At 35.7% G+C, this 19,916-nt stretch overlaps 1 protein-coding gene across 1 annotated transcript in view; it reads right to left on the reverse strand.

The window, feature by feature from the left end:
* Positions 1-274: 274 nt before the first annotated feature.
* The window catches only part of LOC140156636 (ornithine transcarbamylase, mitochondrial-like), a 30,703-nt gene continuing 11,061 nt past the window's right edge, over positions 275-19,916 (reverse strand). The window contains exons 7-10 of the mRNA XM_072179572.1: positions 19,800-19,853; positions 17,063-17,212; positions 16,467-16,604; positions 275-1,673 (exon numbers count right to left, since the gene is read on the reverse strand). Coding sequence (XP_072035673.1) covers positions 1,614-1,673; positions 16,467-16,604; positions 17,063-17,212; positions 19,800-19,853 — 402 coding nt within the window. The 3' untranslated portion in view covers positions 275-1,613. The remainder of the gene's footprint in view (positions 1,674-16,466; positions 16,605-17,062; positions 17,213-19,799; positions 19,854-19,916) is intronic.

A 19,916-nucleotide genomic window follows, 5' to 3' on the forward strand; every position in this document is an offset into this window, starting at 1 on the left:
CTAAGCAGCAAAAATCATCTGCTGTACACAGATCGTCACTGAAACAATAGCATCGATAAAGGAAACAGTGAGTTTCCGAAACGTCTGCAAGTGGAAATTTTTGGACTAGTTGTATGAAATTACAAATACCATATAAAATATTACAATACTTAATGTTCCATACAATATTACAATGCATAGAGAGTTGTTGTCTTGCCCAAACACTTATAAAGAACAGCCATGTGGCCTGTGAACACAGTCATTAACCTTATCCTTGATCCTTACCAATACCATCTTCAATTGAATACCTGAGTGGAAGAAGGGCCCAACTCCATCAAAACTGTTTTTGAGATATTAAGAAAAAACTTAATATTTGGAAAAGTTTTATAGACAGAACATTTTCATCTTCATGGGACCTTTAATACATGAACATACAATAGTACATACATTCGAAATTATATTTGATATTTCCATGGCAGCGGTACAGGTCTTAATACGAGTTGGGGTTGGGCCCTTCTTCCACTAATATACTGCAAGTGCCAGTTCTGTGTTATAAATAGCTACAGAAATTACGTAATCACCATTAATTGCACATGTAGAACTCATGTAATATGTTAGCAAGAAAATTTATTGTAGTGAAAAGCAGATTTCATGGATGAACAAAATTCCTCTTAAACCCTATATTTGTGGAAGAAGGGCCCAACTCCATGGAGTTGGGCCTTTCTTCCATGAAAACCATGATTAAGTGTACGTGAAAGACTATTTAGAGAGTGGATTTTGGCTCATTTTTCACACACAAGGAAGATCAGTCTGCTGGCAATAAAATCCTGTGTGTAACTCATTATTGTAAAAAATTGGAGTTGGGCCCTTCTTCCACTCATGTATTCAATTATGAACCTAAACAGCCCTCGAATTAAAGATCTGAAGGGGCACAGCAACTTTTTAGGGCAAGTTGAAAATTGCCTTGGATTTTCACTGAAAAGGCAAGGCAGCACAGCAGTTTGTAATATTTCAAGAGGGCATCATGGCAACTGTTGAAAATTTGAGAAGGGCACCAAGGCAATTTCTCAAAGTGAAGAAAACACACACAAACATAGATAGATGATTTCATAATGAAGGGGCAGGGCTGGGACACCGATGGCAACTTCATTAGAGGGCACGGCAAGTGACTGCCTTGGGTAAAGGCATCATTTTCAGGGCATTACGGCAGTGGGGATGGGCACCCACGGCAAAATGCCATGGGTGCCGTGGGTTAATTCGAGGGCTGAACCTAAATCACTCAATCACATTTTTCCCTTCCCTGAAGCAATAACTTACCAAATCCCAAACATTAACCCAAATGTACTGTGCCATGTACAAATATACCACTTTGAAATACTGATATGTATCCTGCCAATGTCTTGGCTTGAAGACATAAAAAGCAATACAGCAACTATTCAGTGAAAAAATTGGGGAAGGAGAACAAAGGTTACTTCATGCCACGTTATGTAACAATAAAACATAACAAAAACTCCAACACAGACACTATGTGTTTAGCTAGAAAACTATAAATTATGATTGCTCTTTGGAAGAGTAATTATTTCAGTAGCTGGTATGTATGCATCCAGGTTTGCTTGTCGTCTTCAGTTTGGTGTTCAGAACTTTGGTGCAGGTGTGGTCACCTTATGATCCCTCAACAGAGATAGGAAGACAGCCTGCAGATTGGAGAGTAAGAAGAGGTGATGTAAGTGGGATTAACAGTGATAAATGGAAGGAGCATTCAGACTCCCTAATAGGTTTCCCTAAAGGTTAAGGTCATGTCTTCCATATGGAGTGTCTGGATTTCAACTTGAATAGCCAAATGCCACCGTGTATCATGATGCCATGAGGAAATTCAGGAATAATTCTATGTCAAATCTTGTTAATATAAACATTTGTGTTGCTACATTTAATGCAATCAGTGCATAATGCCAAAATGTCAAATAATGCCTAGCTTGTGATTGTCAGGCACAGGCAATGATTAGTTCTGGATATATTCCTGGCAAACCATCACCTGTTGTTAGCCTCTTGCCACACAAGGGAGCGGTCACAATAAAATATTTCCACTTACCATCAAAATCCACCTCCTATTGTTTGCCTCTTGCCACACAAGGGAGTGGTCACAATAAAATAATTTCACTTACCATCACAGTCCACCTGTTGTCACCTGTTAATAGCCTCTTACCACACAAGGGAGTGGTCACAATAAAATAATTCCACTTACCATCACAGTCCACCTCCTGTTGTTAGCCTGCCACACAAGGGAGCAGTCACAATAAAATAATACCACTTATACCATCACAGTCCAACTCCTATTGTTGCCACACAAGGGAGCGGTCATAATAAAATAACATCATTTACCATCACAGTCCAACTCCTATTGTTAGCCTCTTGCCACACAAGGGAGCTGTCACAATAAAATAACACCACTGCACTTACCATCACAGTCCATAACATATCAGGGGCGGATTTAGAGGGCACCCTATTGAAAATTCCTGGATCCGCCCCTGCATATTGTGATCAAGTAAGAGTAAAAAAAACACCACTTGTTTTATTTCTTCTTTTCAATTTTTATGACATTAGGCCAAAAAAAAAGATGTTTGCTTGCCCTCAACCGACTGACCCTTATTTTGGAAATCAGAAAAAAGGTGTTTTTTTTCTATTTACTGTACAAAAGAATACCGACCCTATTTTTGGAAATTCCTGAAAAATTTTTTTTTTCTTTTCAAATTTTTGCATTCTGAAGATGTAAAAAAAAATTATTTTAGAGCTTGTGTTCAACATTTTAGTTGTTTTGTAATGTTAGTTGATTCATTTTGACACCAAAATTGTCTGATCTTTCATATTTTGAACCTTAATTAATACAAACAGTAGAGTTTGCTAGTAATTTAAAAAAAAAGAAGAAAAAAAAAAAGAAATCTTGACCGACCGACCCAATTGTTAAAATTCATTTGAGGGCAAGCAAAGAATTTTTTTTTCTTGGCCTTAGGTTGATTTGTCCATGAAAAATCTGTGATGATTTCCAAGTATGCAGCCTTGCCCTGGCAAACCCAAGAGACTGCATAGATGAATTGTGTAAACCACTAATACCACCAATAAAAGTTTCACTTTTATACAATTCTTGGTTCATACACCCTTGACCAAAAATGAAATTAGACAATTTTGAAAGTAGTTTTTACAAATTGTCCATCCACATCTCTCTCAGTAGTCGTTAAGTGGTATGATAACAAATTAATGTATCTTCCCAGAAATAAAGAGAAAAGGAATTGATTAGCAATCTTCAATTCTCTTTATTAACCCCACAAGAACTACCTGCCGATTGGTCAAAAAGAAGTTTTCATTATCAATTGGACCAATCAGCAACATTGTTAGAATAATTTCATCACACAAAAAATTGGGGTGAATTATTTGCAAAACTCCATTCTGATTAGTGATTAAAAAGAAGATATCATGTAATTGACGAATCAGAGGCAATATTAGATCGGCAGGTAGTGCTCAAGGGTTAACCTTTTACAATGAGCACTTTAAGGTTAACACAGTTTGGAAAATACTCAAATGTGGCATCACTGTATTAGATTGTTTTCAAAATGAGGACATTTGAGGGTGTAAGGGTATTTTCAGAGCAGAGGGGCTCAGGGTATACAAATCCTGAAATTCACCACTCCCCAAAAAGAAACTTTTGTCCAAAATCTGTCATTTGTTATATTTGTTTATGTATGTGCTCTTGTGTTTTTGCTTGTTTGTATTTTACTGGTGGAAAGAGGATGGGCAGTTTCCCAATTCAGTGGAGGAAAAGACCCTACTCCAACAACAACAGATTTCCTCCCCATCACCCTTCTCTCCTCATTTTTCTCATCCCCATTTCTCATTCTCTTTCTGCTCATATATTCATGTATTACGCAGATAGTTATTTGACCTAATTTTGTATCAGTGGGGGTAAATCAATCACTTTTATTTTTTATTTCAATGATAGATGAGTAAATATCTGACACTTTGTAGGAAGGAATGTTTAAAAGTACGAGTTGTCATGTCAGAAATATCAGGGGGTTTGATATAATCAATACTTTATTTGATCATACTCCCTGTGGGCTAGAGGTGTTTTTTTTGAAAAGGTCAAGTCTATTGGTGAAATCTGCTCAATATTGTATGGATATTATTTTTCTACAAGGAGGTAAAGGGAAGAAATCATTTACTGCCCTACTTAAAGATTGTGTTGAAGCTTGGGAAATCATCTATTAATGCAGATTCATCAGGTCACACACAAAAAATAGGTTTTTGTTTTGTTTGCTCAACTGTTCATTTACATCAAGTCTCACTTACTGGCATATGCTATTTTTCATTCCCCTAAATTCAAAGAAATATAAAAACCAACCATTTTTACCTGTTGGACTAAAAGTGATAGCTGTTGTATTTATATAAACTTACTACTTGAAACTGAAACAGATTCCTAGAAAGGAAATAAATAGATATATGGCAATGAATATAGATGGATAACATCTATCACGAAGGTCATGTACAAGAATGTACAAGAATAGCTGATTGTATGAATATTCCATCAATATGTATTAACTCTTAACTCTAATTCACTATCTGCTTTGGATAATGGAAAGGAAAGAAGGAAGGAATAGAGAGAAGATGAACAAGTTAGTTGTTTGTTTTCACCAGGATTCAAACTTGAGACCCTTGTTGATATATAACAGTCCTCGAAGTAAACTTTATAAATCTAATGATATTTACTTAAAGTGTATGTAGCTGGGATAAAAAGCCGATGATCAATTGAAAAATTTGACCTTTCATATTGAAGATATACATTTTCCCCCCAAAGACCTATTTTTATTTGGTGTTTTTTGGGGAAAATCCATATCTACAATATGAAAGGTCAAAATTTTCAATTGATCATCAGCTTTTCACTCCAGCTACATACATTCCTTTTTCGTAGAGCAACCAGAGTATAGTATGATTGTGGTTCATTTCCTTAGCCATTTGCAAACTTAAGCTGGGCTACTGTTTTTCAGTGGTTAAAGTCCAGCTGAACTTTTCCTTGAATTTCTTCTTTCAATCTCATATAATTTGCTCTAGGGGCTACATTTTTAACTGATTGTGACCATTAATAATGCATTATTGTTTTCAGAATCTTGCATTTGATACCTTTATACATAACCTAGCTGTCCAATTAATTCACCACTCGGACAGTAGCCACATTTGCATATTAATGAAGGCTTCTTTATTTTGAAAACCTAATAATGATAAAATTGGGTGAATTTGTCCCATGACACATGAATTTATCAGTCTAAAAAGAGTTTTCAAATATCACGCTCAAATAAATGTCTGCATTACCTTTGCCATATATGACAAGCCAGTAGTGTCAGAACTTTTGGCTTGCTAAATAGGCCTATGCCTTATATGCTATAAGCCTATATAACTGGGGCAATTGGCTATGGCTGTAAGGGTCGCACCTTATGTGAGCAATTTGCTGTAGTTGGTTTTGAATCAGAACATCACAAGATTATAATAGAAACAATTTACTTCCTTCCCTATCACTCAGAGTTGCCAATCATCATCTTATGCACACAATTGGGCTATTTTTTAAATAGTTGATATGTGTTGATGTAGTTGACTTGTTTAATGTAGACCTCATATTAAACCACGTCCCAATTTGCACTACACATGATTCCTATTGCAATTAATACTTTCACAGTAATGCAAAATTATGATACATACATCTTTAAGAGCAGCATTAACTTGGAATTTATATCATTGTTTTGCTTTTAAAACTGTATTTTTGAAGTACAAGTTGCCTGAGAAATGTTGGCAACCCCTTTCTGTATAACTGAAAAAATCAAGTTGATAAAAATAGCATTCCTTCAGAGTTTCATATTAATTGGCAACTTTGTTTAAAACAATTCACCAATTTTTCTTTATTATGATGCTGTGTAAGACACATTTCTAACTCCACAATGGTTTGTGTACAACTATGGTGTATGTGTATCATTTTTGTGTATCAGATTCTGTATTCTGTTTGTATTCATCCTCTGAATAGACAACAAATAAGAGAGAAAAACTCTTGTTATCCACAAGGAAGTGTTGCTTGTAAAATGTGGAATTATACCAATATGGATTGTAGCTACAGAAACCTGGTTTGTATTCCACCATTTCGAAATGCTGCTTCTATCAAGTCACTTGATCTAGGTAGGAATGATTTGACTGTTATTCCTGATAGTGAATTTCCTGGTCTTCACATGCTGCAATATTTGGATCTTTCCTCAAATAATATATCATCTTTACTTGATGGTGCTTTTAATCGACTCAAAGAGCTGTTAACTTTGAACTTGCGTGGCAATTCCATATCCCTCATGTCAGCTCAAGTTTTTAGTAGACTGCACAAATTGCATGATTTGGATATTTCCAGTAACTATTTACCAGCCTTGCCAGTTAATGCATTCACTGAACTTCATGATCTAGTAACTTTGGATTTAAGTTATAACTCTATACATTCTTTACTTGATGCTACATTTATCGGACTTCAAAATCTACAAAGTTTGGACATGAATTTCAACTCATTTTCCTTCATAACTGACAAAACATTTTGCAAACTAAGCAAACTTACACATCTAAAATTATATAAAAACTACTTGGGAACTCTAGCTGGTTTTCCATTTCAAGATCTCATCTCACTGCACATACTTGAACTGAGTTGGCAAAACGCAACAAGTCTTAGTACTTCATCACTTGTAGGATTGGAAAACTTACAAATTCTGAAGATATCATTTGATGATGGATCTGATACTATTACTGGTACCCCTCTAGCTCTACTTTCATCATTATGTGAATTGCACATTGAAGGTGATATATATGACTGTGATAGCATTGAGAAGTTGTTTATAGGATTACACAACCTACAACACCTTGACATCAGAGTTGGTGGATCCTGTTCTGAAATCAAGTTTTGCTCATCATATGCAGAAAATAGCCGTCACCTGAAGGCCAGCAATAAATGTAAACAACTGATTCCTTTGACATATCTTGAATTTACCCAGGCATTCCCAAGTACTACCAGTCTTCCAGAATTTGAGGTACTCAATAATCTTACTAGTCTCCACCTTAACCTTCAAGTTGACATCCATACAGCCATAGAGGCTTTGAACTCACTAGATTCACCTCTTCAAAACCTAACAATGGCAATGCTTAACATCAAAACAGTCTACTTAGATTCAACAACATTTGCATCATGGGGAAATTGGAAGGCATCATTGCAAACATTGACATTAAATGCTTATGGATATGGGTTTGCAAGTGCACCTTTTAAATGGTTCATGCATTTACAACTTTTAGATCTTGTGCATGTTTCTTTCGCAAATCAAACCATGTCTGTAAATATAAATACCTTCAGTTCAAGTAAGTTAAGATTTTCACCCACTGCTAAGAAGCCTTCATCCAGTGCTCTGAATGTATTCAGTAGCTTTAGCACCATGTTTGAGTCATCATACAATCCACTGAGTGGTGATTTTCAATTTTTCTGGCGACAACTGTGTGACATTTCAACACTTGAAAACATAGATTTGTCATTCAATAACTTTGATAAGTCTCTTACTCCTTTATATTGGCCATGCTCTCCACCAAATTTGAAAGTACTAGACATAGGGTACCCAAATAATTATAAGTTTTTCAGTGCAAATATATGCCAAGTTGCACCTCAGTTGGAATATTATGATGCTAGTGCAACATTTGTGACCTTTAAACTAACCAATTATATGTGCCAACATCTTGTGATTTTAGATTTTTCCATCTGCTCATTTTACTCTTATTCTTCCGCAGAAATGCACTTGCCTAGTTTACAATACCTGTTCTTAAATACACTAAAGGATTTATCTTATGGTGACATTGCTACTATATTGGATATCTTCAGAGCACCTAAGTTAAAACATCTTTCTTTAAAAAATAATCATATTCCAACAATTGATAATGATCTTTTCAAGTTTTTCTGTAACCTTATTTATCTTGATTTAAGCAACAACAAGCTGACACTAGTAACCAATTTGAAGCACTTAAGCAATATACAAACATTGATTCTTACTGACAATGCAATTAGAAATATCCCAAAATTAATGCTAACCAAATCAGAGTATCCTTATATGGACGCTCTAGATGTGAGTAACAATAAGTTTCATTGTGATTGCAATCTGGAAACATTTTGGAACTGGATACTTGAAGATGACACAGTCCATCTTCTTGTTTCTAGAAATGTTCTCGCTTCTGGAAAATATATATGTTTTTCCCCAGATTCAGAAAAAGACTTAAGCATTACACAGGTAAATTTAGATTGTGCATTACCACTAGGCACATACATTTCAATTGGTATTACTTGTGTTATCGTTCTAGTAGTTGTAGTAATTTTGATTGTGCGTTATTGGTGGCACATCAAGTACAAATTTTTCCTGGTATTCAACCGAAGAAGAAACCAACAGTACCATCTTATTGAAAATGCTGAACGTATCAATGATGATGAGAATGGACCCCCTCGATATGATGCCTATGTTCCCTACCATGAAGAAAGTGCTGATGATTGGGTACATGGAGAGCTTCTACCCAATATTGAGCAAGGAGAGGAACCTTTCAGACTTTTCCTAAGGTGTCGAGACATGCGTATTGGGAGAATAAAGTTAGAAGAAATATCTCTCCACATGCAAAGAAGCCGCAAGGTTCTTATTATACTCTCGCCACAATTTTTTGAAGACAATTGGTGTAATAAAGAACTAGAGATGGCACACTATAGAGTCCTGGAAGAGAATCGCAATGTGATGATTCTTATCATCCTGGAAGAGATTCCAAATAATAAAAAGACTCTGTTGTTTAGACAATTACTCTGTAAAGTGCAGTGCCTAAAATGGCCAGGTGATGGATATGGACAGTATTTGTTTTGGAGACGTCTTAGAGAGGAACTTAAGAGGCCTGTGCCACTAGATCGCCGGTTTGCTAATTAATTTCTTTTACAATAATACATAATATGAAGAGAATTACACTGATTTCTCAGAAATACTTGAAATTTTAAAAATGCTGATGTCAGCACCAGGGACGGATTTAAGCAGTGGCCCGGTGGCCCGGGGCCAGTGGATTTTGCATCGGGCCAGTAAACTTCCAACAATGCTGGCCCGGCGGGCCACTCGATTTTTGAGCCTGATATAACACTTACGAGACAAGATATCAGTGATGGTCATATTTACACAGTTTTCTGCTCTGTCTGTCACTTGAAATTTATATCTTTATTCAATGATTTGTTTGTATAATAATTATATTCTTATTCTTGCATTGCTAGCAAGTTGGAAATATACGGCCGCTTTTTACGATGATAGTAGGCCTATGTACTACTTAGCTCTTCCATGCGCTTCATAATTATATCTGATGATGATAGCGATACCGTAAATACCGCCTAGTTTGAAACTTTTGGAACTAGCGATACCGCCTAGTTTGAAACTTTTGGAACTAAAAAAAGGCAGGACTAGGCCTACTGACTGAACTTGTGTTAGTGACTACACTCTCTACATTGAGTACATTCAGTACAAAACAAATTGAAATGTTACAGGGTAACAAAACTGATAAATGTTTCACTTTTCTCATCTCAAAACAAATTTTTAAGTCACAAAAATAATTTCCTAGATTTAATACTGCAAGATTTGGTAATTATAAGCAACATTTTAAGAAACTAACATGTATGGATTATTGGATTTTCATTGTTCATAGTGCATATGTGTCATATCATAACCAAATCATTTTCATTTTAAGGGCTTGATGAGACAAAAAATATGTTAAATGATTCATTAAATGTTGCGTGTTATTGTTTATGAGCTTTCTGTGTTACTTTTTAATACTTGACTGACTATATGTGAGTTTTTACCAGTTTTTGCCGGTTTAAACCAGGCAAAAACAAGTTTTTGCCAGTTTTTTCGGCAAAAACCGAACCCTGATTAATGTTAAGGTTTGCTTGACTTTAAGGGCTCGGATAGTGATGTTTCCACATATTTTTGTGGGACCTGAGAGCACATCAGACATATCGAATTGCATTTTGAAAACAAGGAATATCAAATAATTTTGATTTTTTGATATTTGCGATATGATATACATTGTATGATGACAAATGATTAAAAATTGATATAGATTTTTCCCCAAAAGCACCGACAAAAAAGTTGGGTTTTCTTTTTTTGCAGTAGAACATATTGAAAAATTGTTGGGCCAGTAAATTTATTGCAGGGCCACTAGATTTGCCATTTCACTGGCCCGGAGGGCCAGTGGAAAACTGAAACCTAAGTCTGTCCCTGGTCAGCACTATTTTATTTTTCATGAAATTACAATCATTTAGTTTGATGGAACAAACAAAAGTTAAATAAGAATCGGTGTGCTTGTTTGTACACAAAGCTCTGGTTTGTATTGTAATTTTGCACTTTACATACATCTATAACAAAATAATATATGATCAGACAAATCTTTTAAAGCCATCATGTGTGATTTCCTTCACAGCGACGCCCTCAATTTTACTTGAATTTCTGCTTTTTGCATAATTATAATGCCCAGTGGTGTACTAAAATAAGAAAAAGACAAAAAGACTAAGCCTGAAGTGCTTTAATAAATTTTGTGAGAATTGGTTTTGTGGATATCATGCAGTCATATGAAAAGAGAATGGTCATCCATTTGAATCGATTGATTTTCAGCCTGTGGTCTTCATGTGTGTAGTTCTAATTAATCATGAAACAAAACTATGTTTACCGATCAGACCCATACCCAGAAATTGATTAAGAACCTGCAGTTTTCTTGTATCTATATAAATTAGATACTTTCTTGTGAATGAAGCACTAAACAGCTACCTTCAACTATATTTATAGATACATATTTATAAATACGCATGTGACCATTGGGCACAACATACCAAGACCAGCAAGCGTGACCAAATCCTCATGACATTGAAAAGGATAGGAACTCTTTAGATAAATATCATCAAATTTAATTATTAATTGAATAGCAAAATTGTTGCACATGGGGGATTCTGAATTTGTAATATGTTATCAAAAGCAGCATTTTGAAATTATTTGCCGATGCAAAAAATATTTATCAACAGAAACGTTTACAATATAATTACAAACTTGAACAAAATAGACAATTTTGCTGCACATTAGTGACCTTTGCATTCAAATGTACAGGAGTCACCACTCACTATGTAGAAGGTCACTTTGAGACTTACTGTCTACAAGTTGTTATGTCAGCGTGGAGGTGGTCACATGCGTATTTATAAATATAGTCAAAGCATACTGCTAAAAATCATACATCATGTTTTGCAGCTCTTCAATATACCTTTACAAAATTTCTTATTAATTCTGCAAAAAATAGTTTGCCGATTGCACCACTGATCGATTAATGAACACTAATGCTCTGCATGCTGACTTCAACATAAAAAGTTTTTCTCAATTATCATTGGTTGGTTGGTTGGTTGGTTGGTTGGTTGGTTGGTTGGTTGGTTGGTTGGTTGGTTGGTTGGTTGGTTGGTTGGTTGGTTGGTTGGTTGGTTGGTTGGTTGGTTGGTTGGTTGGTTGGTTGGTTGGTTGGTTGGTTGGTTGGTTGGTTGGTTGGTTGGTTGGTTGGTTGGTTTATTTATTTATTTATTTTATTTATTTATTTTATTTTATTTTTAAATTATTGTTATTTTTGTTATTTTGTTATTTATTTTTTTTATTGCCCTCCTTCGGTATTGAGCTCTTTCTCACAGTCTTTCGTGATAAATTTGATGTGTATTATTGATTGATTGATTGATTGATTTAGCTAGTTATTTGCATTTTTATTTTTTTTATCTGCTCATTTATTTGTTTGTTTATTTATATATTTATTTATCAAAAATTGTAGGCCTTTTTGGGAAAGTGTATATCTTCAATTTGTAAGATCACAATTTTCAAATAATGGCCGGCTTTTCCTCCCAGCTACATACACTTAAAGTACATATCATAAGATTTATCAAGTTTACTTCAAGGACTGTTAAATGTCAAAAATATCAATTATTAATCATTTGCCATAAAATTTGTATTATATCGCGAATTTCAAAAAAATAAAAATTATTTGATATCAGAAAGACATTACTCGTATTCGGAATCCAATTTAAAGACACAAACCAAAGTAATTGGACCCCAGGGGAGAAATGCAATGTCAATGATACACTATTAAACAAAAATCAATTAAAAATCTTTTCAAATCAATCTGTATCAGACAAATTGATTACCAGTGCTATTTAGATATTAGTAGTGCTTTGCAATCAATATCATTAATGTGCTGAATTACTTTTACTGAAACATTAAAGCAGCATTCACTTTATGAAATGTATTTTTTGAGTTTATTATATCAAAACATGGCAATTGTCTAAGTCTCTACCAAATTAAATAACTACTTTTTTTATTTTTTTATTTAATTGTTATTTAGCTACATTTATATTGAAATGTAGAATATGAATTTTATTTGACACATAGAGTCCAAATGCCTAATGGGCTGTGGCCGAGTGAGCACGGTGGCCGAGCGGAACGGGCTAGGACTCATAATCGGAAGGTTGCGGGTTCGAGCCATGGTGACGCCATCGTGTTGTGCCCTTGAGTAAGGCACTTTATCTCGATTACTCCAGGTGTGAAATGGGGAGCTGTTATGAATACTGTCCATTGAGCGCCGCCCAAAGGTATGAGCATGCCTTGGGCAGCTGACATATTCTAACGACGGCGGAATAAATTTAAAGCGCTTTGGTACATGTTCACATGTGAAAGGCGCTGTATAAATACCAACATTTATTTAACATTTTATTTTATTTGCAATACTTATGAGCTGGGGGTAAAATGTCCAAACAGCATGCCAAAACTGCTTGCTCTTCCCTGTCTTTTTGGCCTAAAATATCTTTGCCCCCCCCCCTCCATTTGCACCCTCCAAATTTGGGGGTTCCCAATTTGCAAACCTTAAATTGGGTTTCCAATAACTGTTGTGTTTGGATGTGATGTGCCACATATGTGACCAGCTCCAACAAAACCCGGAACAAGTCACCAGGCATGTTTTTGAGTTATAAGCTTTTAAAGATGACATTCCCATAAAAAAAATCAAATGTTGGAATTCTTAATTTCATGGTATTTGACTGTGGAACTATGTGGATTTTCAAATCCTTGGAAGTACTTATTAAAACGAGGTTTATTTAATCAGTAATTAACAATTGAACTATGATAATCCCTATTTAATCCTGTGTAAGGCAGGAAACTAATTAGCCCATTACTCAGATTAGCAACTTGGCAAAAATATCAAAGTATCATTTACAAAATTATCCATATCTTGAAAAGTAATTTTGGTATCATTTTAAAGCTTATTGTCTAGTGCTTACATTTTTATTCAAATCATGAAATGTCAAAAATGCGACTTGTTCCTGGTTTTGTCAGAACGGGTCACATAATGTCCAGTAGAATACATTGTTCCATTTGTCCACAAAACCGGATGTGCATGAGCAAGCGTAGTTGAGTGATAAACTAAACAAATGCTTAAGACATCTTGGAGAAAGAGGACATGATTATTTTGAGAAGGCTCTTTATATTTTACTCTTATTTCTTTGAAGTGAATAATAGTCCAGTCGCTAGTGTTGACCCATTGCGTTTTAGCCAATGAAATGGATTGTACTTTACATCTTTGGAAATAAGGAGCATTTGTATTGGTCAGTGATCACTTGGGCTATTGGTGGTGATTAAAATTATAAAGTCAGCATTAGGTACTTGCAAGAAAGTGGACTGTAAGCTTCAACCCACGTATTAAAGCTGTGCTTTCGTTATGACGGATTATCACACATCCATCTGCAGGCATAGATTAATGCGCACATTAGTGTATCTTGTAATCCATCTATTGTTTAGTTAGCCCAGTGGCCCCAGTTAATAGATTTATCAACCCCCACGAAGCCTTGGATTTGTGTTATACATGGTTTAGTTTATTATGAAACAAAACGATTCATGATTGATTCTTGATGATATTTATCACTCATACACCTGCAGCAAGGCTCAGTATTTTTAAAAAAATGGGTTTCCATCCATGACCAGTCCGTGTTTTGAAAATTGGCAAAACAAATTTACTGTACAAATGAATACTGACCCTAGTTTGGATTGTCCTATTGTGAAAAGTAATGCTTACATGCAAATTAATGTTTCGATTGACAATAATAATAATTACAACATTAATTTCTGTAATATTGACATACCTACCTCTCTTTGGGTAGGTTTTCATATAAATGTTTGATTGATCTGAAAAATATATATATAAATAAAAATTGACCATCCAAGTCCAACATCCCCCATGTTACCCTTGGGAGGGCAAAACTGGCGTACACAAAAGGAGGGCAGTCTTCAATCTGGGTAAAACCCGGCAAATTCAAAAGACTACCCACTTCGTGAAGCACCATCCTATTGTGTCCGCCATATCTCGAAAAGGCTAATATTTTTTGTTTGGCCTTAGCTTCACTCACTATCACTTACATTCTGGTCTCCATACTCTTAGAGGCCCTGCATGCTTATATCGATTGGCTCCAAACAAAGGATTTGAACCAGTGTCCTTCACCGTAATCATGGCGCAGTGCAGTCCATTCAATCAAATGTTGTCATCAACCTATTTGATCGTACTTCGTAGTGCATTTGATATGTGTGCGAGACAAACTGTTGCAATAGATTGCAATCATGCTTTTGTTGAATGCATTTGAGTAGTACGCCATATTTACGGTATGATACGTCACATGCCCAGCCTCTATTGGCTAATTAAAGTTTTTGAGATTCTTTTCAATTTGATAATGCCCTGTTTCAAGAACCACTATACTAATCAATACTGGGCATATTTGTACTTATTTTAACATATTCCATTGACATTTCATCTGCTGCAACCCAAAATGTTAATTTCTTAATTTATTTATATAAAAGTAAGAATATTGAGTATCATTTGCCCGAGTATGTGTGCAGAACATAATTGAATCAATGATGGGTTTTGTCAAACAAGCACCATTAGGCCAAAAAAAAAAATGTTTGCTTGCCCTCGACCAACCGACCGTCTCTCGCGCCGCCACCCAAAATTTTTCTCATATACCGTACTGACGTGAGTATAGTTCCCCCTACGAGTAAAGTCCCACCCCCAAATTTTCGAAAAATTTCCGAAATTTAAAAAAAAAAAATTTATTTTTATTTTTAAAGTTATTTATTTTTTCATGTCATACTCTATTAATGATTTCAAAATGCATTAAATTTGTATGCATTTTGAAATCATTAATAGAGTATAACATGAGTACAAATTTATTCAAAACACATGGGCCTACAATTTTTTTTTTTAAATCAACCATGAATGATCCTAGCATTTAGGTCTAGGTCCAGGGACACTCCAAAGCCGATTTTTTTTTAATTCGAGTATAGTCCCACCCCAATTTTGAAAAATGTTCACCCAAAAGCGGGGTGGGACTATACTTGAGTCATCTGATGTTACAAAATTCTGATCACGTAAACGACTTTTACCGCATTCAAAACCTTTCGTCGTTCTGTACGACCTTGCAAAACATAGTTTTAACATCATCCCCAGCGTCTCATTCTGCAATTTGCAACTGAACCATGTAAAACTCCCCGCATAGCGGCATGGGAACTAAACATTATTTTTCGACCGTGCAGACAATGCAAGAATAAATTGAATAAAATAAATAAAATAAATTCATTTAGACTGAAAAAAAATACCACAAATCCTTAATTGTATTGTTTATAAATTAATTTTATAAACATCTAGTTGTCCATGATATAAAAATGATGTTTATTTCTATGTAAATCTGAATTTTTGACACGCTATTTCTATAAAGCACAAATGACATGGCGACATGGCGGACGCGAATGACATTGCGCTGGCGGCCGTGGTGGTGAAACATGGCAACAGTTTCAGGTTTTTTGTTCTATTTTGTTTCATTTCTGCAGGTTTACTATTGTTTTTAAAGAGAATCAGGAAAAGAAACGAAAGATGTTTGTACCTTGAATGTGTTTTTGTTGTCTTGCTGCTGGCAGAGTGTATAACATACATGTAAATCCGGAATATTCAACGTTTGGTACCTGGAAAAAAGACTATCTAAACAGCCTTGTTTAGCCTCTTGCCACAAAAGGGAGCGGTCACAATAAAATAATTCCACTTACCATCACAGTCCACCTCCTGTTGATGACTTCTTACCACATAAGGGAGCGGTCACAATAAAATAATTCCACTTACCATCACAGTCCATCTCCTATTGTTAGCCTCTTGCCAGACAAGGGAGCGGTTACAATAAAATAACACCACTTACCATCACAGTCCACCTCCTGTTGTTAGCCTCTTGCCACACAAGGGAGAGGTCACAATAAAATAACACCATTTACAATCACAGTCCACCTCTTATTTGTTAGCCTTTTGCCACACAAGAAAATAACACCACTTACCATCACAGTCCACCTCCTGTTGTTAGCCTCTTGCCACACAAGGGAGCGGTCACAATAAAATAATTCCTCATCTACTTCTTCCTGATGTCGAGGTAAACAGTGTAGGAAGCACCAGTCTTTGGCAGCTAATTCTGCATGCTAAAATAAGAAGAAAAAATTGAGCAAATTATTCTATAATTTTATCTGGAATGCTGTGATTTTTCTTCTCACATTACTATTTCACTGCTTCAACTTTAAATATGGGTACCCAACATGCTATTCTTAGTCAGTGGGAGTGGTCTAGTTCGTAGATACATAATCTGATTGGACAATAACATGATTTTGTGTTGTCTTTCAGACTGTAGACGACCCCCTCGTCATCATGAGTGTTGCACCACACTTTCGTAGTTGCATAACAACCTTCAAAGTTTTGTGTGCAAAGTGCAATGTTACTCAGTGGCCAGACTTGAATTCCTCTTTATCATACATGGATGCTTCTTCAGCATACAATGGCCACCACAAACAGAAAAAACAACAGCGTGATCAATTGATATAATCAAATGGCAAAAGTTGGCATGTTGGACCAGTAAAATTGACTGTCAGGGCCTTGTTCATACCTTCATTGTAAGTCGGTATCCTTCAAATGCTTTTATTCTCTGTTTAGCTTCTTCTTCTTGTCCCATACTGATCCATGTGTCTGTCACTATGACATTAGCTTTGGAGCATGCATCTTTAGGATCATTGGTTGTGTATATTTCAGTCCCATGCTGCAGTGAAAGGAGAATAATAAAATTCAAGCCATTATGTAATATATTACTAGGATCCACAACATGCTCATCAATCAGGGCACGGTTCTTTAACCCCAATACATTTGCACATCCATTCAATGACATTAAAAAATTTGGGTACAAAAACTCAGCAACTTGAGGTCAAATTTTGCAGTATGATTATTTAATTGAGGTTATTGAACTATGCCTCTGGGATGAGGCCATTGTGGTCCATCAATGATTTTCTACACAAAACATTTTGCAATCTATCTGCATCACACATTGTTAGCCCATATAAGTCATTTTGATCAGATTATATCACATTTCTCATTAAACAACAAATGAAAACGGTTCTCCCACTGTCGTCTGCTCATGTTTGTACCATCATACATGGTTTATGAATTTAACTGCCTCATTCACAAGAATGTAACAGTCAATCAAATTTAGAAACTGTTCAAATATATGCACATCAAAAGTATGTCATTTTAAGCTCATTTGGTACCATAATCTTTACAATTTGATCAAAAAGTGCAATAAAAAAAGAATAAAAGAAAAGCCCAGTGATTTATAGTACGCTATGTACAGGCTTAAACCCACAAGCCTCAGAACACTTTACAGGAATTCACTGACCGGTGTGGCTACATACCACCATATAAATTTAGCAACTATCAGCCCACTTCTAACAAATACCACAATAATAACATTGCAGCCAGGATTAGCTGCTCATGTTTTTGTATTTGGTTCCTTACTCAGGTGAATTTCAAGTTAATTCAATTATTTACGAGAACAGAGACCGCGACCGGGCTCAAACTCGTATTGCCATCACCAATGCATCGAACTTTACCTATTGAGCTAACTTAGCATGATCCTGGTTTTGTGGAAACTGCTCACAAAAATTAGACTTCCATTTGAAAACCACACTACCCCTGTGAAAGATTTTGGAAATATATTCCATAGAGGGAGTATAAATTTAAAAAGGAATTAGCACATTAGGCAGCTCAATTTGAAACTCACCCTTCCTCTATGGAAGATTTGGGTTGAATCTTTCTCAGAGGGTGTATGAAATTCAAATGGAACTGCCTAATGTGTTCAATCAAACACAAAATTAACTAGACTTAGCTGTGGTCTAAGACCACGAACACAGCCGTGTTGTGACCCCTTACTGACCTTTGACACCAAAATATATGAAAACCCCATAGGCATTGGCTAATGTCAATGTATTCGTGCACGTGGCATTACTTTGCCATGTTATTTGTGGCAGAAGGGACATTTTGAATGTTTTTCGTCTCAGACCGGAAGTGACCCTTTAATGACCTTTGACCCCAAATATGTGTACACCCCATGGACACTGAGTAATAACAATGCATGTGTGTAAGTGGCATCACTGTCCTGCGTAATTTGTGGGAGAAGATGCATTTTAAAGGTATTTCGTTTTATACGGAAATGACCCCTTAATGACCTTTGACCCCAAATAAAAAATACCATATATACATTGGTTAAAAACAATTCATGTGTGAACATACCATCACTGTCCTATGTTTTTCTTAGCTAATAAAATTTTTTGAAGAAATTTCGATTTATACCGGAAGTGGTCCCTTAATGACCTTTGACCCCAAATCTGTGTACACCACATTGACACTGGGTAATAACAATGCATGTGTGCAAGTGGTGTCACTGTCTTACAGAATCTGTGGAAGAAGATGCATTTTAAAGGTATTTCGTTTTATACCGGAAGTGACCCCTTAATGAGATTTAACTTCAAATATAAAAAATACAACATATACATTGGGTAACTGCAACTCATATGTGAACATACCGTTACTGTCCTATGTTTTCATTAGCAAATAAAATAATTTAAAAGTATTTCGTTTTATACGGAAGTGACCCTTTAATGACCTTTGACCCCAAATCTGTGTACACCATATGGACACTGGATAATAACAATGGATGTGTGCAAGTGACGTCACTGTCCTACGTAGTTTGTAGGAGAAGATGCATTTTGAGTTGAAATCACGTTTTTGACCCCTATGACCCCTGTGTGACCTTTGACCCCACAAGTTTCATGTGACATGTAGGGGCACAGTCAATGATCATTGTGACCAAGTTAGGTCAAAATCGATGTAAGCATGTGAGTGCTAGAGCAAATGTAATGGTTGACAGAAAGAAGAAGAAGAACCTGTAAGAAAAAAGACACAGCCGTGACTAACGTCACAGCTGTGTAATACCCCCTTTAAGGAAGATATTTCCAAAATTGTCCACAGGGGTAGTGTGGTTTTCAAATAGAATAGCCCAATACTCCAATATTAAATCAAACTTGGAACATGTCTGCTTTCACACCATGTAAATAAGAGGCCCCTATTTAGTCAATGATAAAATCTTTCATGAAAAACCCCATAAATAAATAATAACCCTGTGAATCCTACTTTAGACTCCTGAAACCCACTGCAAATACCCTGGGTTTGTCCCTTGATACTCTGCTTTGTCAGGTGAGCTTATATTCTTGACCTGTGCCCACACACAGACATGGGGGCAACCACTAACAACAAGAAAGAATAAAATGTTGATAATTGCTGCCCTAAATATTTACCTTCTTGGCTAATTCTTGTGTATCTTTCATGACCTGTGAATCTACTTCGTATCCCTGAAATGAAACAAAAATAGGGGGACAGCAGTCCCAAATAAGTCATCTAAAGATATAAGTACA

Source organism: Amphiura filiformis, chromosome 7 (assembly GCF_039555335.1).
Source record: "Amphiura filiformis chromosome 7, Afil_fr2py, whole genome shotgun sequence".
NCBI classification, from domain to species: domain Eukaryota; kingdom Metazoa; phylum Echinodermata; class Ophiuroidea; order Amphilepidida; family Amphiuridae; genus Amphiura; species Amphiura filiformis.